This window comes from Pseudoliparis swirei, chromosome 16 (genome assembly GCF_029220125.1).
Source record: "Pseudoliparis swirei isolate HS2019 ecotype Mariana Trench chromosome 16, NWPU_hadal_v1, whole genome shotgun sequence".
Lineage (NCBI taxonomy): Eukaryota > Metazoa > Chordata > Actinopteri > Perciformes > Liparidae > Pseudoliparis > Pseudoliparis swirei.
In genome coordinates this window covers 24,464,008-24,485,345 of record NC_079403.1, presented here as the reverse complement: position 1 = coordinate 24,485,345, position 21,338 = coordinate 24,464,008, and the positions used below count along the sequence as shown (strand labels likewise).

At 43.6% G+C, this 21,338-nt stretch overlaps 1 protein-coding gene across 1 annotated transcript in view; it reads right to left on the bottom strand.

Annotated features, from left to right (window-relative positions):
* Window positions 1-3,834: 3,834 nt before the first annotated feature.
* si:dkey-225n22.4 (collagen alpha-1(XXI) chain) overlaps window positions 3,835-21,338 on the bottom strand; it is a 48,481-nt gene continuing 30,977 nt past the window's right edge. Inside the window, 15 exon segments of the mRNA XM_056434811.1 lie at window positions 3,835-4,472; window positions 4,891-4,968; window positions 7,809-8,003; window positions 8,809-8,863; window positions 9,003-9,058; window positions 9,061-9,147; window positions 10,315-10,351; window positions 11,319-11,327; window positions 11,366-11,401; window positions 11,834-11,869; window positions 12,174-12,245; window positions 15,977-16,030; window positions 17,233-17,286; window positions 18,872-18,925; window positions 19,026-19,070. Of these exon segments, the coding sequence (XP_056290786.1) occupies window positions 4,285-4,472; window positions 4,891-4,968; window positions 7,809-8,003; window positions 8,809-8,863; window positions 9,003-9,058; window positions 9,061-9,147; window positions 10,315-10,351; window positions 11,319-11,327; window positions 11,366-11,401; window positions 11,834-11,869; window positions 12,174-12,245; window positions 15,977-16,030; window positions 17,233-17,286; window positions 18,872-18,925; window positions 19,026-19,070 (1,056 nt within the window). The 3' untranslated portion in view covers window positions 3,835-4,284.

Below are 21,338 nucleotides of genomic sequence, written 5' to 3'. Positions count from 1 at the left end.
TACATGTGTATAGTTGCATCACTTACATGTGTATAGTTGCATCACTTACTAGTGTATGGTTGCATCACTTACAGGTGTAGCTCAGTTGCATCACTTACATGTGTATAGTTGCATCACTTACATGTGTATAGTTGCATCACTTACATGTGTATAGTTGCATCCCTTACAGGTGTATCGTTGCATCACTTACATGTGTATAGTTGCATCACTTACATATGTATAGTTGCATCACTTACAGGTGTATCGTTGCATCACTTACAGTATAGTTGCATCACTGTACATGTGTGGGTTACAGGTGTATAGTTGCATCACTTACATGTGTATAGTTGCATCACTTACATGTGTATAGTTGCATCACTTATAGGTGTAGTTGCATCGCCATGTATAGTTGCATCACTTACAGGTGTATAGTTGCATCACTCTGACAGGTGTATAGTTGCATCACTTACAGGTGTATAGTTGCATCCCTGACAGGTGTATAGTTGCATCACTTACAGGTGTATAGTTGCATCACTTACATGTGTATAGTTGCATCACTTACAGGTGTATAGTTGCATCACTTACAGGTGTATCGTTGCATCACTTACATGTGTATAGTTGCATCCCTTACAGGTGTATCGTTGCATCCCTTACAGGTGTATGGTTGCATCACAGGTGTATAGTTGCATCACAGGTGTATCGTTGCATCCCTTACAGGTGTATAGTTGCATCACTTACAGGTGGTTATCACGCAGGTGTATAGTTGCATCACTACAGGTGTATAGTTGCATCACTTACAGGTGTGTTGCATCGTGTATAGTTGCATCACTTACAGGTGTATAGTTGCATCACTTACAGGTGTATAGTTGCATCCCTTACAGGTGTATAGTTGCATCACTTACAGGTGTATAGTTGCATCACTTACAGGTGTATCGTTGCATCACTTACAGGTGTATAGTTGCATCACTTACAGGTGTATAGTTGCATCACTTACATGTGTATAGTTGCATCACTTACAGGTGTATAGTTGCATCACTTACAGGTGTATAGTTGCATCACTTACAGGTGTATAGTTGCATCACTTACAGGTGTATAGTTGCATCACTTACATGGTTGCATCACTTACAGGTGTATAGTTGCATCACTTACAGGTGTATAGTTGCATCACTTACAGGTGTATAGTTGCATCACAGGTGTATAGTTGCATCACTTACAGGTGTATAGTTGCATCACTTACAGGTGTATAGTTGCATCACTTACAGGTGTATAGTTGCATCACTTACATGTGTATAGTTGCATCACTTACAGGTGTATAGTTGCATCCCTTACAGGTGTATAGTTGCATCACTTACAGGTGTATAGTTGCATCACTTACAGGTGTATAGTTGCATCACTTACAGGTGTATAGTTGCATCACTTACAGGTGTATAGTTGCATCCCTTACAGGTGTATCGTTGCACCGCTAGTATAGCGATCACAGGTGGCAGTTGCACTATGTATGGTTGCATCACTTACAGGTGTATAGTTGCATCACAGGTGTATAGTTGCATCACTTACAGGTGTATAGTTGCATCACTTACAGGTGTATAGTTGCATCCCTTACAGGTGTATAGTTGCATCACTTACAGGTGTATAGTTGCATCACTTACAGGTGTATAGTTGCATCACTTACAGGTGTATAGTTGCATCCCTTACAGGTGTATAGTTGCATCACTTACAGGTGTATAGTTGCATCACTTACAGGTGTATAGTTGCATCACTTACAGGTGTATAGTTGCATCACTTACAGGTGTATAGTTGCATCACTTACAGGTGTATAGTTGCATCACTTACAGGTGTATAGTTGCATCACTTACAGGTGTATAGTTGCATCACTTACAGGTGTATAGTTGCATCCCAGGCGCTGCATCCCCTTACAGGTGTATAGTTGCATCACTTACAGGAGTATAGCTGCATCCCTTACAGGTGTATAGTTGCATCACTTACAGGTGTATAGTTGCATCCCTTACAGGTGTATCGTTGCATCACCTACAGGTGTATAGTTGCATCCCTTACAGGTGTATAGTTGCATCACTTACAGGTGTATAGTTGCATCACTTACAGGTGTATAGTTGCATCACTTACAGGTGTATAGTTGCATCACTTACAGGTGTATAGTTGCATCACTTACAGGTGTATAGTTGCATCACTTACAGGTGTATAGTTGCATCACTTACAGGTGTATAGTTGCATCACTTATAGGTGTATAGTTGCATCACTTACAGGTGTATAGTTGCATCACTTACAGGTGTATAGTTGCATCCCTGACAGGTGTATAGTTGCATCACTTACATGTGTATAGTTGCATCACTTACAGGTGTATAGTTGCATCACTTACAGGTGTATAGTTGCATCACTTACAGGTGTATCGTTGCATCCCTGACAGGTGTATAGTTGCATCCCTTACAGGTGTATAGTTGCATCCCTGACAGGTGTATATTTGCACAACCATAACATAGTTCAACATTGTATGAAGAGTTTCAGGCATGGAACCAGCTACAACATTAATGTGACCAAAAATAATTGGATGAATATAAATATTTAAAGAGTGAAGGAACTACTCATGTCCCATAATGCATTGGGAATGGCGACAGCGGTTTAAAGACCGCGGAGAGAAAGCGTCTGGAACAAAATGATGCTTCTGTATTTGTGAGTATTACATGACTTCTTGTGTTGATGGACTCAATGCTGTGAACATTTGAATTCTGCTGAATCGATGGAGACAGGCAGAGTGGGAGTGGATCACGTGTTTAGCTTCTCACTGAAATGACCTGACTGACTTCAAGAGAAGAAACTTTAAAGAAGATAAACGCCTGCATGAGGCCGATGTTTGAGTCTTCACTGTAATTCACGCGTAGAGAAAAGGGATGCAAAACGAGTCTGTGTCATATTGGTAAAGAAAACAAACAATAATTGGTTGAAAAAACAAACACAGGGACAGAATTCTTCTAAACAGTGTGTCCCAGTGATGGATGAGCACAACTCATGGTGCTCCATCCACAGCGGCTGATAGAAGACGTCCAAACTGACCGTTAGCTAACCGTTAGCTAACCTTTCATACGATAACCATGTGGACATCGTGTGTGCTTAACGTCCTCTTTGACCAAACTAACCGTTAGCTAACCGTTAGCTAACCTTTCATACGATAACCATGTGGACATCGTGTGTCCTGGATCTTTTGTGGTGACATGTTTGTCGACACAATAAAGGTCTGCACTGGAGACAGGAATAATCTCACTGGTTGATAAGAACCTGATTTGTGAAGCCGAGGGAACTGCACGAGTACTCACATCCACTTCTGGAGATAATATATGCAGTTTTTGATGGACATGGACTCCGAGCAGGGAAACAAATATTGTTTTCATGAATTAAAGGAGACTCGGTCCACTTGAGTCTCGCTCTCAATCAGAGATTCCGTGCCATTTTTCTCACATAGGAAAGTCTCATCAGGTGGTTTAAAATGCATTAATATTATTTGATTCATTGAATATTGTTCATTTAGTTAAATATGTTGAATTTGGTTAAGTTGATCATGCATGTTGCATTGACATGTGATGGGACTGCTGGTTTGATGCCTGGAAGAAGCATCCCGCTTCGTTAGCAAAGTCTGCAGCAACATTAGCTTAAACATGGAGAGGACAGGGTTCATTCACATGTTGACCAATGGATTTCCATGACCTTTCCATGACCTTTCCATGACCTTTCCATAACTTTTCCATGACTTTAAACCAAATTTCCATGACCAAACATCATGTGAAATCTCTGTGTATCCACGAGTATAAACCTTAAAGGACATAAATGAATGAGAGACAATAATTTGATTAAAAGAATAAACATTATATTTAATCAAACTGTGTGAATTAGCATATGAATATAACAAATGTTCATGACTTTTCCAAAACTTTTGGGATTTCTTTTATTTTTTAAGGACTTTTCTAGGCCTGGAAATAACCATCTTTAAAATTCCATGACTTTTCCAGGTTTTCCATGACCGTACGAACCCTGAGAGCAACTCGGGAATAAGAGGAGGTAGCTCATTTTAATGTCAGTTTGCACTATTTTGGTGCATATCTGTTTTTTTTGCTGTTATCCTGGTACCTCAGTAAGCTAGGTGGCTAGCCCGCTCAGGTTATTTCTGCCTCCAGTGTAGCTGTTCTCCACACACACTTCGCCATGAAGAAATCAACAGTCACACACACTCCGCAAATCAGTGATACAGTAACTGGTTCATAGTCTCGGAGCAGCCGTTCCCGCGCTGCTCTGCTCTCAGATGTTGGGTCCTTTGCTGTACTGTTCTCTGAGGTTGTAGTTCTGATAACACATGGACACGTCACAGACCCCCGGAAGCCCCGGGTGGCCCCTTTTACCGGGTTCTCCTGATGGTCCAGGTTCTCCAGGAATACCCTGGTTTCCTGCATGGCCGATTCCATCGAAGCCACGAGGTCCCTGAATCCCTGTTGTGATACAAAAAAAGAAGAAATCGAGGTCAAACACAGCTGTTACTGGTATGTCTGCCTCATTTAAGCAAGAAAGTACCATTTGAATTACAGCTACTCTTACAGTCAGACTAAAAATAGCACATGGTGGATCGTAAATCACATCTAGTCATGCATTAATAAACTAGTGTAGCTTCCAGAGAAATACAGCACTGTCACCCCTCCCTCACCCAACCTACCAAGATGTCACTAAAAGTACTCTGTGAAGATTAAGTAGGAACAGGGTACGGCCACATGTTCATGAAAAATGCAACGCGACAAAGAGCCGGGATGCATTTTTATTTAAACATGTACAGATCTGGACATGTCGCTGAGGATAGCTTAATGGGGAGAAGACTTTTCAGGACATGTGATAGATTTGGACTTTCTCGAGTACCTGGATGTCCCGGTGGTCCTGGAGGTCCACGGTAACCTTCTCCTTTGCTGCCTTTGAGCCCTCTTACTCCCACGTCACCTGGGGATACAACATGTCGACTTAAAAAAAAGAAGCAAATAGCATTTTCGAGTTTCTATACATGAGTTGCCGGAACTTAACAGTTCTGTTCCATCTAAAGGAGCCGTTCGGGACCGGTGCTGCAGGCCTTATTACAACGTGGAAATACAGCTATGACCTGAATTCATTTAACCTAATTACCTGAATCACCTCATTTAATTTCGATCTATCCATCTATGTATCCATCCATCTATCTATCCATCCATCTATCTATCTGTCCATCCATCTATCTATCCATCCATCTATCTATCTGTCCATCCATCTATCTATCCATCCATCTATCTATCTCTCCATCCATCTATCTATCTATCCATCCATCTATCCATCTATCCATCCATCTATCTATCCATCCATCTATCCATCTATCCATCCATCTATCCATCTATCCATCTATCTAGCCATCTATCCATATATCCATCTGTCTATCTCTATCCATCTATCTATATATCCATCTATCTATATCCATCTATCCATCCATCCATCCATCCATCTATCTATCTATCCATCCATCTATCCATATATCCATCTATTGATTGATATATTTATTTGTCGTTTGCCAGAGTACAGGTACAAAAGCATCGAAATTACAAGAAAGGGTGGATGAAAGATTACAGCATAACATGAGGGAAGAAGAAGGCGAGAAAAAACACCAACCCCCCGACTATGCCCCGAGAGAGGGGTACAGTGTGGGAGCAGGAAAAAAACACCTTAGCAGCACATACATTTAGACATAACTTGCAACGAGTAGGAAGGGGGGAGGGGAGGTAATCCAACAAATGGGTGATCTAAGCCCATCCATTGGGGGCAGAAGGTAACCAGCACCGACAAGCAGCCAGCCGGTCCGGCGCCAACTCAGCAGCGCCCGCACAGCCCCGTCCGGTCACACTGGGGGGTAAAAAGCAGGCGAAGGCGTGGGATGGGGGGAGGGGGGTAGTGAATGCAATCAGTATTATTGAAAGTTCGTGTATGCGTGTTCTGGTATGTCGTCCTCCCCCAGGCCACAACAGACAAAGTTCTCAGTCGCGAAGATGGTCGTTGCCATGGAGATAGCCTTGAAAGGTCCTGGAGAAAGACAACCACACGTGTCGGTGGATGGGGGGAAGGGAATGAGAGTCTCGCTTCAGTGATCTTCGGGAGTTGTTGTTCCAGTCACGGCCTTGGCCCCGTCCTGGTAGAGGGAGCCGAAGGCAGTTAAGATTGGGATTGTTTGGTCTTCCAGTAGCTGCAATTCAGTTTTTTCCACTCATTCCTCCTGCTTGCCAATAGGATTTCAAATCGATCCAATTTCATTTGCAGAGTCAGCTTCTCCACGATGTTGTCATTCTGACGGTTTAATGCCAAAGTCTGAGTGCCAACAACTCTGCCCAACGTCAATCATGTCGGGCAGCCTTAGGGGCTTTTAACGGCTGTCACCGTTTCCTTAATTTTCCGATAAGCCAGGGCAGCGCCAAATCCAAACAGCAGAAATCCTGTAATCAAAGTTCCGAATATGTAGATGTCTTCTACGTCCTCCACGGAGAGTGGTGCTAGGCACAAGACCCGCCACTTCGCCCACGCGTCCATCGTGTATCCAGCAACATTCGTCCCAGCAGGACAGGCAGGTTCCCCCGAACCCGAGCTTCTCGTCGAGAAGATGGTGTCAATTGCGTTTAAGGACCAGTTGATTACGTCCATGGTTTTTAGTTCGAAGAGCGATGCGGAGAGATCTATATATCCATCTATCGATCTCTATCCATCTTTCTATATCCATCTATCTATCCATCCATCTATCCATATATCCATCTATCCAGCTATATCCATCTATCTATCTATCCATCCATATATCCATATATCCATTATCTATCTATTTATCTTTCTATCCATATATCCATATATCTATCTTTATCCATTATCTATCTCTCTATCTATCCATATATGCATATATCCATAATCTATCTATCCACCTCACAAGAGTTTTAATAAACGGGTAACATCACCCCATCAGAGGCCAGGATACCTTCAGTTTCCTTCTTTTTCAAACTCCAACTTGAGACGCAGACTTTCAGATCAACTTCTCGTGTCCAAGTCCAACTTTTAGTCTCTCAACACCCTGAAGAGCTCCGGTTCTCCTGACTCCAGGAGTGGAGACGGCGTAGCATCAGACGAGTGTTCGGTTTGGCTTCCCGTCGCCCGATTAGTCTCTCAAAGTGGTAATAAATCAAAGCGGCTCATGGAGATGAGTTAGCCTTCAGTATTTTTCTGTCTTCTGCTCGGCTGATTTCCGCTGATGTTCGGCTTGTTTAATGATCTTGTTTTACGGGGTACGGTGAACATCAACACATCCAATTTGTTAGTTCTTGACACTGTTTTGATTTTTAATTGTTGATGGAAGCGACAGTAAAAAAATGTGTCCTCTCTTTCCTCTTGTGAAGTTGTGTTGTTATTTATTATCCTGTTTTCATCCCAGTCAAAAGACATATAGAATACAGAAAACATAAACCCTTCTGTGGTGGCCTTCTGGACAATAAATCATCAGGAAAATATAAATCAAATTGACACTGACGTAAAAAGTAAAAACCACAGGCCTACCCAGGTGCATGCTGGTCCTGTACCTGCCTACTACCTATAACCACCGGTTACCCAATTAGTGAACAATCAAAAGACTAAATATATTTAAATAACAATGAATTAAACTAAAACTATCAAAAGAAAAAGCTATTCTAACATATCAAAATATAATTTAACAATATTATTTTAAAATAAAATAACTAAATAGCTCCAACACCTTGATTAACCCGTTGAATAGAATCTATGTATATCACCTTTGAGGCCAGCAGGACCCTGTAGTCCAGAAGGTCCGTGGTACCCGGGGGTGCCCCTCCTGCCAGGGTACCCTGGGGTCCCCATGGAGCCTTTGGTCCCTGGTGCTCCTGGCTCTCCTGGTGGTCCCTTTGCACCTTGGCAGGGCTCACACACAGCTGCAGGGGCCAGGCTCTGGAGCAGGGCCGGGAGCTGGTCTGCAGGGCCACAAGGGGCTCACTAGTCATGTATTATACATCATGTGAAAACCACCCTCGGTTATTTAAATTATTTGTATTATTTGTATTTCATTCTTTTGTATGCTTTTTCTTTTTTTTCTTTCTTGGAGTGAGCACCATTTGATGTGTGTTGTTCTTTGTGTGTTGTTCTTTGTGTGTTGTACACTGTACCTGAACACCACGTGTAATTTGTCATTTTGTTTAGTTATAATAAAAGTTATATATATATATATATTGTAACTAATATATATATATTACTACAATTAGTTATATATATATATATATATAACTAATTGAACAAAATTACATTTTTAATTAGTAATATATTTATATATATATATATTATTTATATATATTATTACAATTAGTTATATATATATATATATATATATAGATAGATATATTACTAATTGAATGAAAAATTACATGTTTAATATATATATATTCCTAATTAAACATGTAATTTCGTTCAATTAGTAATATATATATATATATATATATAGTTTTGTTTTGTTTACTTTGTAATGAGGGTAAAATCCATAAAGACTGTGGGATAAATGACGGATTATTACATTTGCATTCTTGTCGATAAAGGTAAATAACTGACAACACCACGCAGGGTTTCTTTAACGTTGTGCTCCTCTTCACAGAGAGAATAATGACATCAGTTAAAGCTACTTCCTTAGAACCAGTGGATCAGAGGAGTCATGTGACATCTAACTCAGCTGTTATTATCGTGTGTTGTGTGTGGGAGGTTCAGATCAGAGCTTCACCCAACACTTACTGCGGAGGAGATCAGCGAGGAGCTTCAGGAGGTGTTGCTCTGAGGGAGGCTTGCCCTGCAACACACAATCACACTGTGATCCATCTGGACCCACGTGGGGGGGCCGAGTCCCACATTACCCACGCACACTGAATGCAACGCTCCCAATGGCCCCAACAGGCAGGAAGTCCCTGTCACCAGAACGGTCCACTCACAGGTTTCCCAGGATATCCCGGTTGACCCGGTTGGCCCGACGACCCGTCCAGACCAGTAGACCCCTGGGACCAGCAGCACCCGTGTGGCCCGGGTCCCCTTTCTTTCCTTCAGGGCCCCTGTGGCCCGAGTCGCCCGACGCCCCGCCTGGAGACAGAGAGCATGACACGAAAAGGTTCAATGGAGACATGAAGAGCACCGGGTCCCCAGCCCCAAGTATGTATGTGAGTAGGTGTGTCCAGGTTTTATGCATAGCATTGAGGCCATTTGACGTCCCGTATCCTGCCATTAGAGGTTCTGTATCCTGCCATTTGAGGTTCCGTATCCTGCCTCCCATTTTTGCCATTTGGGGTTCCGTATCCTGCCATTTGGGGTTCCGTATCCTGCCATTTGGGGTTCTGTATCCTGCCATTTGAGGTTCCGTATCCTGCCTCCCAATCTTGCCATTTGGGGTTCCGTATCCTACGATTTGGGGTTCCCAATCCTGCCAATTAGGGTTCCCTATCCTGCCATTTGGGGTTCCCAATCTTGCCATTTGGGGTTCTGTATCCTGTCATTTGAAGTTCCCTATCCTGCCATTTGGGGTTCCCAATCTTGCCATTTGGGGTTCTGTATCCTGCCATTTGAAGTTCCCTATCCTGCCATTTGGGGTCCCGTCTCCTTACACGTCATTTAGCTCAGGTTTTTATCCAAGGCGACGAACAATGTTACATTCATACAACTCAGGGTTACATGCCTTGCTCAAGGACACATCGACTCGGGCGGGGGTTGAACCGCCGACCCCCTGATTGGAAGACGTTGAACCACCGGACCATATTCAGGTGTTCTCACTATTTTAACCAAACCGCCGCCTGCTGACTCAGATGTTTCCCAACGAGTCTTTTGATAAAAACACTCGTTTTCTCTTTCCTCCTGAAAACAAGCGCCCATTATTTCTAAAAATATACCGTATATCTTTTTATAAAGACATATGAAGTGGTAAATCGGATGTGTGAGATAGGGAAAGCTTTACAGGGTAGCACCGGAAACCAAGGCGGGTGGGAATTATATACCAATGAAATCTATACACAGCTCTCATCAAATAGCACGCCGACATACAGCGTGGACTTCTTATCAGACGATAACCTAAATACATCTCCATACATAACATCTGGACATATCGGGAGTGTGTGTGTGTTTAGGGGGGGGGGGGAGGGGGGCTTATTCCCCCAGGCCTGGAGGTATTGGCTCTGGGAGGCTTGACAGGGCTTCTCACTCGCACTTCAGAATAATACAGAATGGATTATATGTAATACGGCAGGAGTCTAATTTGACAAACCTCTCCTTTCCTTCCTGAGACTCCCGCTTCGCCCTGAAAAGAGAGAGAGAGAGAGAGACAGTTAACTTACATCTCAAAGCCTGAGTTAGTGTGTCAGAGGAGCTGCGGCGCTAATGCGGCGTCGTCTTCTTCGCTCGTCTTCGTCAGAATACTCGTCGTGCGTCCTGCAGGTCACTGGGATGCGTTCTATAAAAAGTCTCCGGGTCGTGTTCCACTTCCCTTAAAACGCTTCCTCTCTTCCTCTTTTCCATCCACGCCTTTCTGCGTCGGAAACAAATAAGCTTTGAGGACTTGTTGTCGCACACACACACACACACACACACACACACACACAATGCCTCAGGAATCGATACTCGCATCATGGATTCTTAAATTCTCCTCGTTTAGTGTCCCGTGGATCTCTTTGATCTTCTATCATCGGTTATCGACGAGGCGATAATCTGATCGTGGATCTGAGTTTTACACGATGGAGTTACGAAGAAGACGTGAAGCGTGACTCACAGCTTATTTCTGCTTTTGTTTACAGAAAAACAAGAAGTCAAAGACAGGAAGTCAAATCTGAAAACCACAAACAACAACACGTGACCCGCTGAAGGTCATCGGCGCTGCACTGAGGTCACGCGGTGGAGGCCGAACACCGGAGCCGGATCCATCCGGATCAACTCCTCAAGACGCTGAACGTTGACGATTTTATATTTTCAATGTTTGATGAAATGTTTTGCTGTTTTATTCTCGGCGTTGTCTCCAGTCATGTTGTGTGGTTTCTTGTTGCTCTGTACATTTTATTGTATTTATATGTGTTTTAATTCACTAACTTTAACCTCGTGAAGTCGCGTTCAAGAGGAGTTAACGAGTTTATTATCATATCCATAAAGTCGTTATGCTGACGGTTATTAACCACGGGAAGGGATGAGGATGAAGACGTGCGGGACGTTTGGCGCTCAGACTTTACTCCACACATCTTTCTAAATCCCAGTGAAGACACAGAAGCAGGCGCCGCTGCCGCCCCCTGGTGGCCGCAGCGCGGCGTTACACTCACAGGTACACCGGGATCCCCGGGTCTCCGTCGCTGCCTCGCTCCCCCTGCAGAGAGAGACACGTGACTACAGACTCTGTTTACATAGCAGGTGGTGTGTGTGTGTGTGTATCTGTGTGTTTGTGTGTGTGAGTGTGCGTGCATGTATATGTGTTTGCATTCATGTGTGTGTGTGCGTGTGTATGTTTGTGTGCATTCATATCCATGCATTTGTGTACATGTGTGTGTGTATATACGTGTGTGTGTATGTGTGTGTGTATGTTTGTCTGTCTGTTGTTGTCTAGGTGTGTGTGTGTGTGTGTGTGAGAGTCATAGTGTGCCTAACGAGTGAATGGAGGAGCAGAGAGCACCTCTCAGTTCTCTGGAGACGTCGCTGATTCAGAACTATCAATAAAGTGTTGTATCTTAGTTCAAAACTGTGACCTGTGTGTGTGTGTGAGGGGTCATACCTGTGTGTGTGTGTGTGGGGGGGGTCCTACCTGGCTTCCTTTAGAGCCCGCCTCCCCTCTCTCGCCCTGAAGAGACACAACATTACGACATGTACAACTTACTACCATCTCCTACATTATGTATGATAATGATGATGTCATAAGAGGAAGAGAGCTTCACTCTGGTGACAGAGGACAGAAACACAAGGACAACCTTTAGCATCGTTAACATGAATCATGAATAATACATGACGAGTGTCACATGTCACGTGACACATGTAGACTACAACATGCAAACAACCTCACAGACAAAGTTCTGAATCATTCATAAAGACTTCAAACAAAACATCTGGGTATTTTATTTTGAAATGGTCCATGCGTTGACTTTTACCGTGTGACCTTTGAACCCCAGCAGCCCCGCGGCCCCCGGTAGCCCGGGACCACCTGACTCCCCCGGTGAGCCCTGTAGAGGTCAAAGGTTATTATAGATACATACATCATATCATCGTCATATTCTGTCGTGTTTCTTAAACCGGACGTTCATTTATTTCACACTCGGACGCAGAGGCTTCCAGGTGTGTGTGTGTGTGTGTGTGTGTGTGTAGGTGTGTGTGTGCCTGTGTGTGTGTCTCTCTTATAAAGATGTTTGTGTGAACATTTTCTTTCACTCATGACTCATTTTCCAAAAGCTTCTCTAACATTTGAAGTAACAGCTTCGAGGGACAAACAGCTTCAAAACAAACACGGACAGCTGTAATTAAATAACATTCATATTTAAAACCACCTGGTGGTCTAAAACCTGCCACTCAAAGCACATAAAGGTCGAGCTGTCGCTCATCAGCAACGAGAAAGACAAACTGTCTGTCAGGAGGAGAGGAAACAGACGGTGAGAGAAGAGAAAAGGAAAAGAGGGGGGGGGGGGTAGTGCCCTCACTTATCCCACCGCCATTAGACAAACTGGGACTGGGGGCATAAAGGTGAACTCGTGGAGCTCTACAATTCATCACTTAGCACTCTCCTGGATTGCCATGCCCCAGTCAAGACCAGAACTGTCAACTTCACATGTTCAGCTCCCTGGTACACCAGTGAGCTGCGGCTACTGAAGAGAACGGGGCGTGTCCTTGAAAGGCGTTTCAAGGACTCAGGACTTGCTGTTCACAAACTAGCCTACCGGGAACATCAGAAGGCCTACAGCAAATCCCTCAGTGACACACGGTCCCGGTTCTACTCCCACATCATTAACAATAGCCCTGGTAACTCCAAGCAACTTTTCTCAACCATTAATCATCTCCTTAAACCTCGGACCTCCCTACACTCAGACAACACGCAGGAGCGATGCAACAGCTTCATCTCTTTCTTCAAAACAAAAGTAGGCATCATCCGCTCCCTTCTTTCCAGCCTCCCCGCCCCCCCGCCCTCTCCAGCCCCTGCCCCCAGCCCCTGCCCCTGCCTCACCGCCCCTTCTCCCAAGCCCCCGCCTCCCTACCTCCCTGCCCCCATCTCTCCAGCCACCCGCTGTCCCTGCTCCCCTGCTCCTCTTCTCTCCAGCCTCTGCCCCCTGCATCTCCAGTCACATCCGCTGACCCTCTGTCCGAACTACTCAGCCCCTTTGCTGTTTCACGGACATCACACAGCATGAGGTTGAAGTCATCTTGAGGAAGATGAAGCCTCGACCTGTGCCCTGGACCCATTTCCCTCAGCCCTGATAAAAACCACTCCTCTGCAATAAGTCCCTGATCACTAAAATCATCAACCACTCCTCCGGTCTGGCCATGTCCCCACGTCTCTGAAAACTGCTGTCATCAAGCCGCTACTCAAAAAGCCCAGCCTTGACCCCCAAGTACTTGCCAACTACCGCCCAATCTCCAACCTCCCTTTCCTATCAAAGGTGTTGGAAAGGGTAGTTTCTGCCCAACTCCACAACCATCTCAAATCAAACAGTCTGTATGAGAAATTCCAGTCTGGTTTTCGCTCTGGCCACAGTACTGTAACTGCTCTGGTCAGGGTCACAAATGACCTGCTGATGACGGCTGATGCTGGCTCTCCATCACTACTTATCCTTCTTGACCTCACCGCAGCATTTGACACCGTAGACCACTGCATTCTTCTACACCGCCTCCACTCCTCCATCGGACTCTCTGACTCTACCTTGGCCTGGTTCACATCATATCTCACGGACAGAACGGAGTATGTGTCCCTCGGAGGTGCTAAGTCAGAAATGCACCCTGTCAGCTGTGGTGTCCCTCAAGGATCAGTCCTTGGCCCCATCCTCTTCACTCTGTACATGCTCCCCCTTGGTCGTGTCATCAGCCGGCATGGAATATTTTTCCACTGTTACGCTGATGACACCCAACTCTACATCAAAACCAACCCAACCCCCTCTGCAGCCCTATCCACACTCTCCACCTGCCTGGAGGAGATAAAGGCATGGATGACGGCTAACTTTCTGCAACTTAACAGTTCAAAAACGGAAGCCATTCTCATTGGCACCCCACATCAGACCCGGTCATCCACTATCACCAGCATCAACTTCTCCGGCCACGACATCCACCTTTCATCCTCAGTCACTAACCTCGGTGTCAGAATGGACCCTCACCTGACCTATGAGGCCCACATCAAACATCTTTGCAAGACCTCCTTTTTCCACCTCAGGAACATTGCAAAACTCCCCACACTCACTCTCTCTGATGCCGAAAAACTTGTCCATGCCTTTGTCTCCTCCAGGCTGGATTACTGCAACGCACTCCTCATCGGGATCCCTAGCAAGAACATCCAGCAGCTGCAGTACATCCAGAACTGTGCTGCTAGGATCCTGATGAGGGTGCGGAAGTACGACCACATCACACCCGCCCTCAAATCCCTCCACTGGCTACCGGTCCAGTACAGGATTAAATTCAAAGTCTCCCTGCTGACCCACCAGTGCCTCCATGGCACTGCCCCCCTCTACCTTAAAGAACTCATCACCCCCCAATCCTCCCCACGCCATCTCCGCTCTGGACTGGCCAACCTCCTCCAGCCTCGGAGGACAAGGCTCCGAACCATGGGCGACCGCGCCTTCTGTACAGCTGCTCCCAGTCTGTGGAATGCTCTCCCCGACCATTTAAGGGCACCGCAGACTGTGGATTCTTTTAAAAAAGGCCTGAAATCCTATCTTTTAGAAAAGCGTTTGATTGACTACTTTTTAAACTCTAAAGTCATTTATGTTTGGTTTTATTTTATTTATTTTAATTCTTCTCCTTTGTTTGTTTTAGTTTTCCCTTTTGTGCAATGTAGCACTTTGAGATCCTTCGTTGGATGTAAAGTGCGTTATAAATTAAATTTATTATTATTATTATTATTATTATATTAATATATATATATATATATATATATATATATATATACTGTGCATGCCAGTTTGTTTAGAGAGTAAACAAATGCGCTGAATTAATGGTAATTAGTGTGTTTAAGAAGTGTCTAGTGTCTATAGATATTAGACACGCCCCACCTGCAGTACCACTGCGCCCCACCTGTAGTACCACTGCGCCCCACTAGAGGGACGCGCCCCACCTGCAGTACCACTGCGCCCCACTAGAGGGACACGCCCCACCTGTAGTACCACTGCGCCCCACCTGCAGTACCACTGCGCCCCACTAGAGGGACGCGCCCCACCTGCAGTACCACTGCGCACCACCAGAGGGACGCGCCCCACCTGCAGTACCACTGCGCCCCACTAGAGGGACGCGCCCCACCTGTAGTACCACTACGCCCCACTAGAGGGACGCGCCCCACCTGTAGTACCACTGCGCCCCACTAGAGGGACGCGCCCCACCTGTAGTACCACTGCGCCCCACTAGAGGGACACACCCCACCTGTAGTACCACTACACCCCACTAGAGGGACACATCCCACCTGTAGTACCACTGTGCCCCACTAGAGGGACACGCCCCACCTGTAGTACCACTGCGCCCCACCTGCAGTACCACTGCGCCCCACTAGAGGGACGCGCCCCACCTGCAGTACCACTGCGCCCCACTAGAGGGACGCGCCCCACCTGCAGTACCACTGCGCCCCACTAGAGGGACACGCCCTACCTGCAGTACCACTACGCCCCACTAGAGGGACGCGCCCCACAGTTTGAGAACCTATGATCTCGTGTAAGATGACATAAAGTGTGTTAACTATAAAACAAGGAGTCACGCAGAGACGACTGACCTTCTGACCCGGTGGACCGGCCGGACCTGAGAGCCCCGGGTCTCCATGGCGACCCTGAAGGACACACACAACACACGGTGTGACGCGCGGCTGAGGCCTTCTGCCCGTCAGCCAATCAGGTGCATGGACTCCTCCCTGCTCCGGCCAATCACACGAGGCTCAGCGGCGACGGCAGCTTTTCTAAGTAGTTGCTGGGCGGACTCCAGTAAATATACGTATTGATGTATTAATATGAACAATACTTCATGTTTCAATAACTTTATAAATGTAATACATTTAAATAACTTTATACACGGCCATTTTGTAAAGTTCCCTCCTTAACTCATCGTGGATAATCTTTACTTATTAGACACCTTTCTGTTTTGTTGATGATTTAAAGGGAAACATCATAAACATTATAAACATTGCATTAATATTCATGTTTCAGCTGGTAACAATACATTTAAATAACTTTATACACGGCCAGCTTGTAATGTTCCTCCGTATCTTAACTTATGGTTATTATTATTATCTTATCTTGGCTATTACTCTTTATTTATATATTTATATGTATATTAATCTTTACTTATTACACACATTTAGTTTTTGTTTTTATGATTGAATGTAATTTTCAAATAATGTAGCGCCGCAAATAGTGGAAGATGCATCTGTAAAATATAAGGAAATATAAAATATATAAATATAAAAAAAGGAAAATATTTAAATAATCTCAAGTAATAATCATAAAATTAATCATTATAATAATAAAATAATAATAATTCAAACTTTTATAGCGCTTTTCTAAATACACAAAGACACTTAGTTTAAAAAAAGTTACGTATCTGCTTCAATTATTATGTAATGGTGAGTGTGTGTGTGCGTGTGTGTGTATATGTGTGTGTATGTGTGTATGTGTATATGTGTGTATGTGTGTATATGTGTATGTGTATATGTGTATGTGTATATGTGTGTGTGTGTATGTGTATATGTGTGTGTGTGTATGTGTGTGTGTATGTGTATATGTGTGTGTGTGTGTGTGTGTATGTATATATATGTGTGTGTGTGTGTGTATGTATGTATATGTGTGTGTGTATATGTGTGTGTGTGTGTGTGTGTATATGTGTGTGTGTGTATGTGTGTGTGTGTATGTGTATATATGTGTGTGTGTGTGACATTCTAGTGAACATAAACCCAGAGTCTACATCTGAGCTGCAGTCAGAGAGATGTTAACCACGTGGTTTAGATTAATAACTCTTTATAACGTTCAACCTACGGACCTCGGGACCGTCTGGACCGGGCTCTCCGGGCGGACCCCGGGGCCCCTGGACCGCCTGGATGAAGAGATATGTGGAGGAAGAGGAGGAAGAGGAGGAAGAGGAGGGGGGGGGGAGAGAGAGGGATGGAGAGATTGAGATGAGAGAGACGAACACGCTGCTGTGGGCTGAATGAGACGACTTAGTGAGGAGGTACTGAGGGTCCACTCACACACACACACACACACACACACATACACACACACACTCACACACACACAAGCACAAACACACACACACACACTCACAAAGACACACACACTCACTCACAAAGACACACACACTCATGCACATCCACGTGTGCAGAATAAATAAATATGTCTGGGATTCTGATCGACTGTGAGGTGACAACATGAGATTTGAGCCTCAAACACAACAATGGGACACAATTAAATATATATATAGTCGCCCCCTGGTGGTCAGGAGAGAGAATGCAACTTTAACACATGAAGCATAGACTTCTATATAACCAGAGGAGCCGCCCCCTGGTGGTCAGTAGAGAGAATGCAGCTTTAATGCATGAAGCATAAATAAATATAATATAAATATTATATGTTGTATTTGATTGCGATCTATTGTTTGAGTAACCAATATTGAATTGATAAGGAGTTTGGGTGATAAGGGGTTCACACCTGGGGGGAATCGGGTGTACGTCGACCTCCGAGGTCATTTTTGGGAGCATGTATGTGTGGGAGCCCGTTTTATTGATATTATTACGATCCTGAAACAGTCTCCCAATTGATAAACAGTTATCTAAGCTGATGAGTTTAATTAATTTGTCATATTTGTGTCATATTTGAACACAATCCAATATTAAAGTTGACGGGGGCCAATCCAGGAGTATGCACATTATACATGCTGCATTGGTGATGGCTGGGCCTCTATGTATAGTCACTGGATGTGGTTGCCTAGATACAAGGGGTGGCTCATCCCATTCCCTCCAGATAACTCAGAAACCCGCTGTGACGTCTGTAATGTCTCACGTTCACCACCAGAGGGCAGCAGAGCTACACACACACCGTGGAGCTCTGCTGGAATTGCGTCTGTCCCCAAGTGATCTTATTTACCAGAAAGGGGTGGGGGGGGCTAACTGTGTGTACAGCGTGAGTCCACACACACGTACACACACACACACACACACACACACACACACACTGACTTTGGCTCTAAATTAACAGCCACTTCACCACGCTAATGGGATTGCTAAGTAAACCCAAATGGACTCTCACGGCTGGATTAATGACCTCATTATGAGTCCGGGGCCCAGACGTGATGTAGAGCTCACGGACACATGTGGACAGGTGCACCCTCTCACTGGAAGGTAACCACATATGTGTGATGAATGGTAAACAGACCTGTTGTATAGATGCACTACCGTTTCAAAGTTTGGGGACATTTAGAAATGTGCTTCTTTTTCAAAGTAAAGCTCTGTTTCTTTCAATGAAGATAGCGTTAAATTAATCATAAAGACACTCTCTACATAGTTAGTCGCCCGTTATCTAACGAGCTATTTATCTAAAACGGACTCATTTCAGCACGTTGAAGAAAAGTGAAAGAGTGATGATGATAATAATGATGATGATGATGATGATGTTCTACCAACCAGAGTCCCGTTGATTCCAGGTAGTCCTCGTAGCCCAGGTAAGCCTCCCTCTCCCTAAACAATGCATTCAGGACAAAGGGAGTTAAACAACTGATGGAAACGTCTTCAGGACAACAGAGATCCTCAAGGTCATCGTGAGGTCACACTTCATCACCTGAGGTCCCTCGGGGCCGAATTCACCTGGAGCTCCTTCAGCACCCTGAGGAAGAAAAGATGACATCATGTCACCTCCTGTTTTCAACCCAGATGATGTATTTTATTTGTAATATTCATTATTTGGAACTAGGAACTACAAAAATGATGTTATATATATTTTACTGAAACTATATATATACAGGACTGTCTCAGAAAATTAGAATATTGTGATGAAGTTCTTTATTTTCTGTAATGCAATTAAAAAAACAAAAATGTCATGCATTCTGGATTCATTACAAATCAACTGAAATATTGCAAGCCTTTTATTCTGATTTACAGCTTAAGAAAACTCAAATATCCTATCTCTAAATATTAGAATATCATGAAAAAGTATACTAGTAGGGTATTAAACAAATCACTTGAATTGTCTAATTAACTCGAAACACCTGCAAGGGTTTCCTGAGCCTTGACAAACACTCAGCTGTTATAAATCTTTTTTTTTACTTGGTCTGAGGAAATATTAAAATTTTATGAGATAGGATTTTAGAGTTTTCTTAAGCTGTAAGCCATAATCAGCAATATTAAAAGAATAAAAGGCTTGCAATATTTCAGTTGATTTGTAATGAATCCAGAATGCATGACATTTTTGTTTTTTTAATTGCATTACAGAAAATAAAGAACTTTATCACAATATTCTAATTTTCTGAGACAGTCCTGTATATATATATTATTTCAATACATAGTTTCAATATATATATATATAACATTTTAATATAGATTTATATATATATATAAACTATATAGGGTTAGTTATAGTTTCAATTGTGACCATGTGTGTTCAAGTCTAAATATAAAATTAAAAAATGATGTTGTATATATATATATATATATACATTGAAACTATATACATACAAAAATATTCAAAATTGAAACTATATATATATATAACATTTGTATATATTTTTGTTTATATATATAATTAAACTACTTGATCCACTTGAGTTCCTCTTTCGGACTTTTCTCTCAAGCTCAACAACGACAGACACACTTTTGTATAAACAACTTAATAAAGTTGTCCTTACTATTGTCTTTGTGATAAACAACTTCATAAACTGACTATTGTCTTTGTGATAAACAACTTGATAAACTTGTCCTTCCTATTGTTACCAGTGGGTCTGGCGTGTCGTGAGTTGATCAGGCGACGGCTGTGGTGAGGAGATCTCGTTAAAACTAAAATGAACAGCGACCGACAAACACAATCCCGGCTACAAGAGAACATGCAAATAAAGTTTTAACCATCCTGGAGTCACCAAAACCGCCGCTCGGTTTGCCCCTCAAACGTCTTCATGCTGTTTAAATGTGGCGGCTCTGCAACCGTACGTGAACACAACACGCTGCCGCTGACAATAAACATGAGCAACGAGCAGTAAAATATATTCTGGTACCGCGAGCCATTCATTTGTTGAGCATATCAACCGTGATGTTCTCGTGTCTCAAAAGGCGCCTTTAAATGTTCTCTGGATTTCATGGGTTAGAAACAAATGGGAATAAAAAAACATGTTTTGCTGGTGATATATTTCAGTCCATTAATTAGAGCCACTAGAGCGTGTTGACGTGTCCTCGGGCAAAATACTTCAACCCCGAAAAGCTCCTTCATCCCGTCGCTGTGTGTGGATGTTAGTTAGTCCTGATGTGCAGGTGGAGACTAAGCCCCTCCCATCAGGGTGTGAATGGCTGAATGATGTCATGCGGTGTTAAAGAGCTTTTAGTGGAAGGCTAGAAAAGTACAGGTCCATCTATCCAACCCAAAAACTCAGCCCGGGTGGTCAACTCGTTCTTTCTTTCTTCTTTTTCTTTGTCAGATCATTTGATGTATTGATTGCTTCGTTCCAAACCCTCAGCTCTAGGGGAGGTGATGATCACACGTCCGAGTCCCAGAGAAGAAGACCGAACTGACCGTGTGGCGTCAGTTCAGCTTTATCTGTGGCAGAAGTGTTTTATAAATAGGTCGCAAATATATACTTTTGCAAAGACAAAAACAAAAGATTAATAATTTCCCGATGTAGATTTTAGCATGAGGAATAAGTGTATCTGTTTGGGACTATTTTCAATGGTGGGTTACGACTCATTTAGGGCTTCAGAGAATGTCTGTGGCAGCAAGATGGTGGATTATTGAGAGCCTTCATTGCAGCCTACTGCAATAGAATATATATATATATATATATTAGGGCTGTGAAACGATTAAAAATTTTAATCGGGTTAATCACAGGTTTTTGTGGATTAATCATGATTAATCACATATTACCGATATTCTCGGTATATTTTGTGAGAA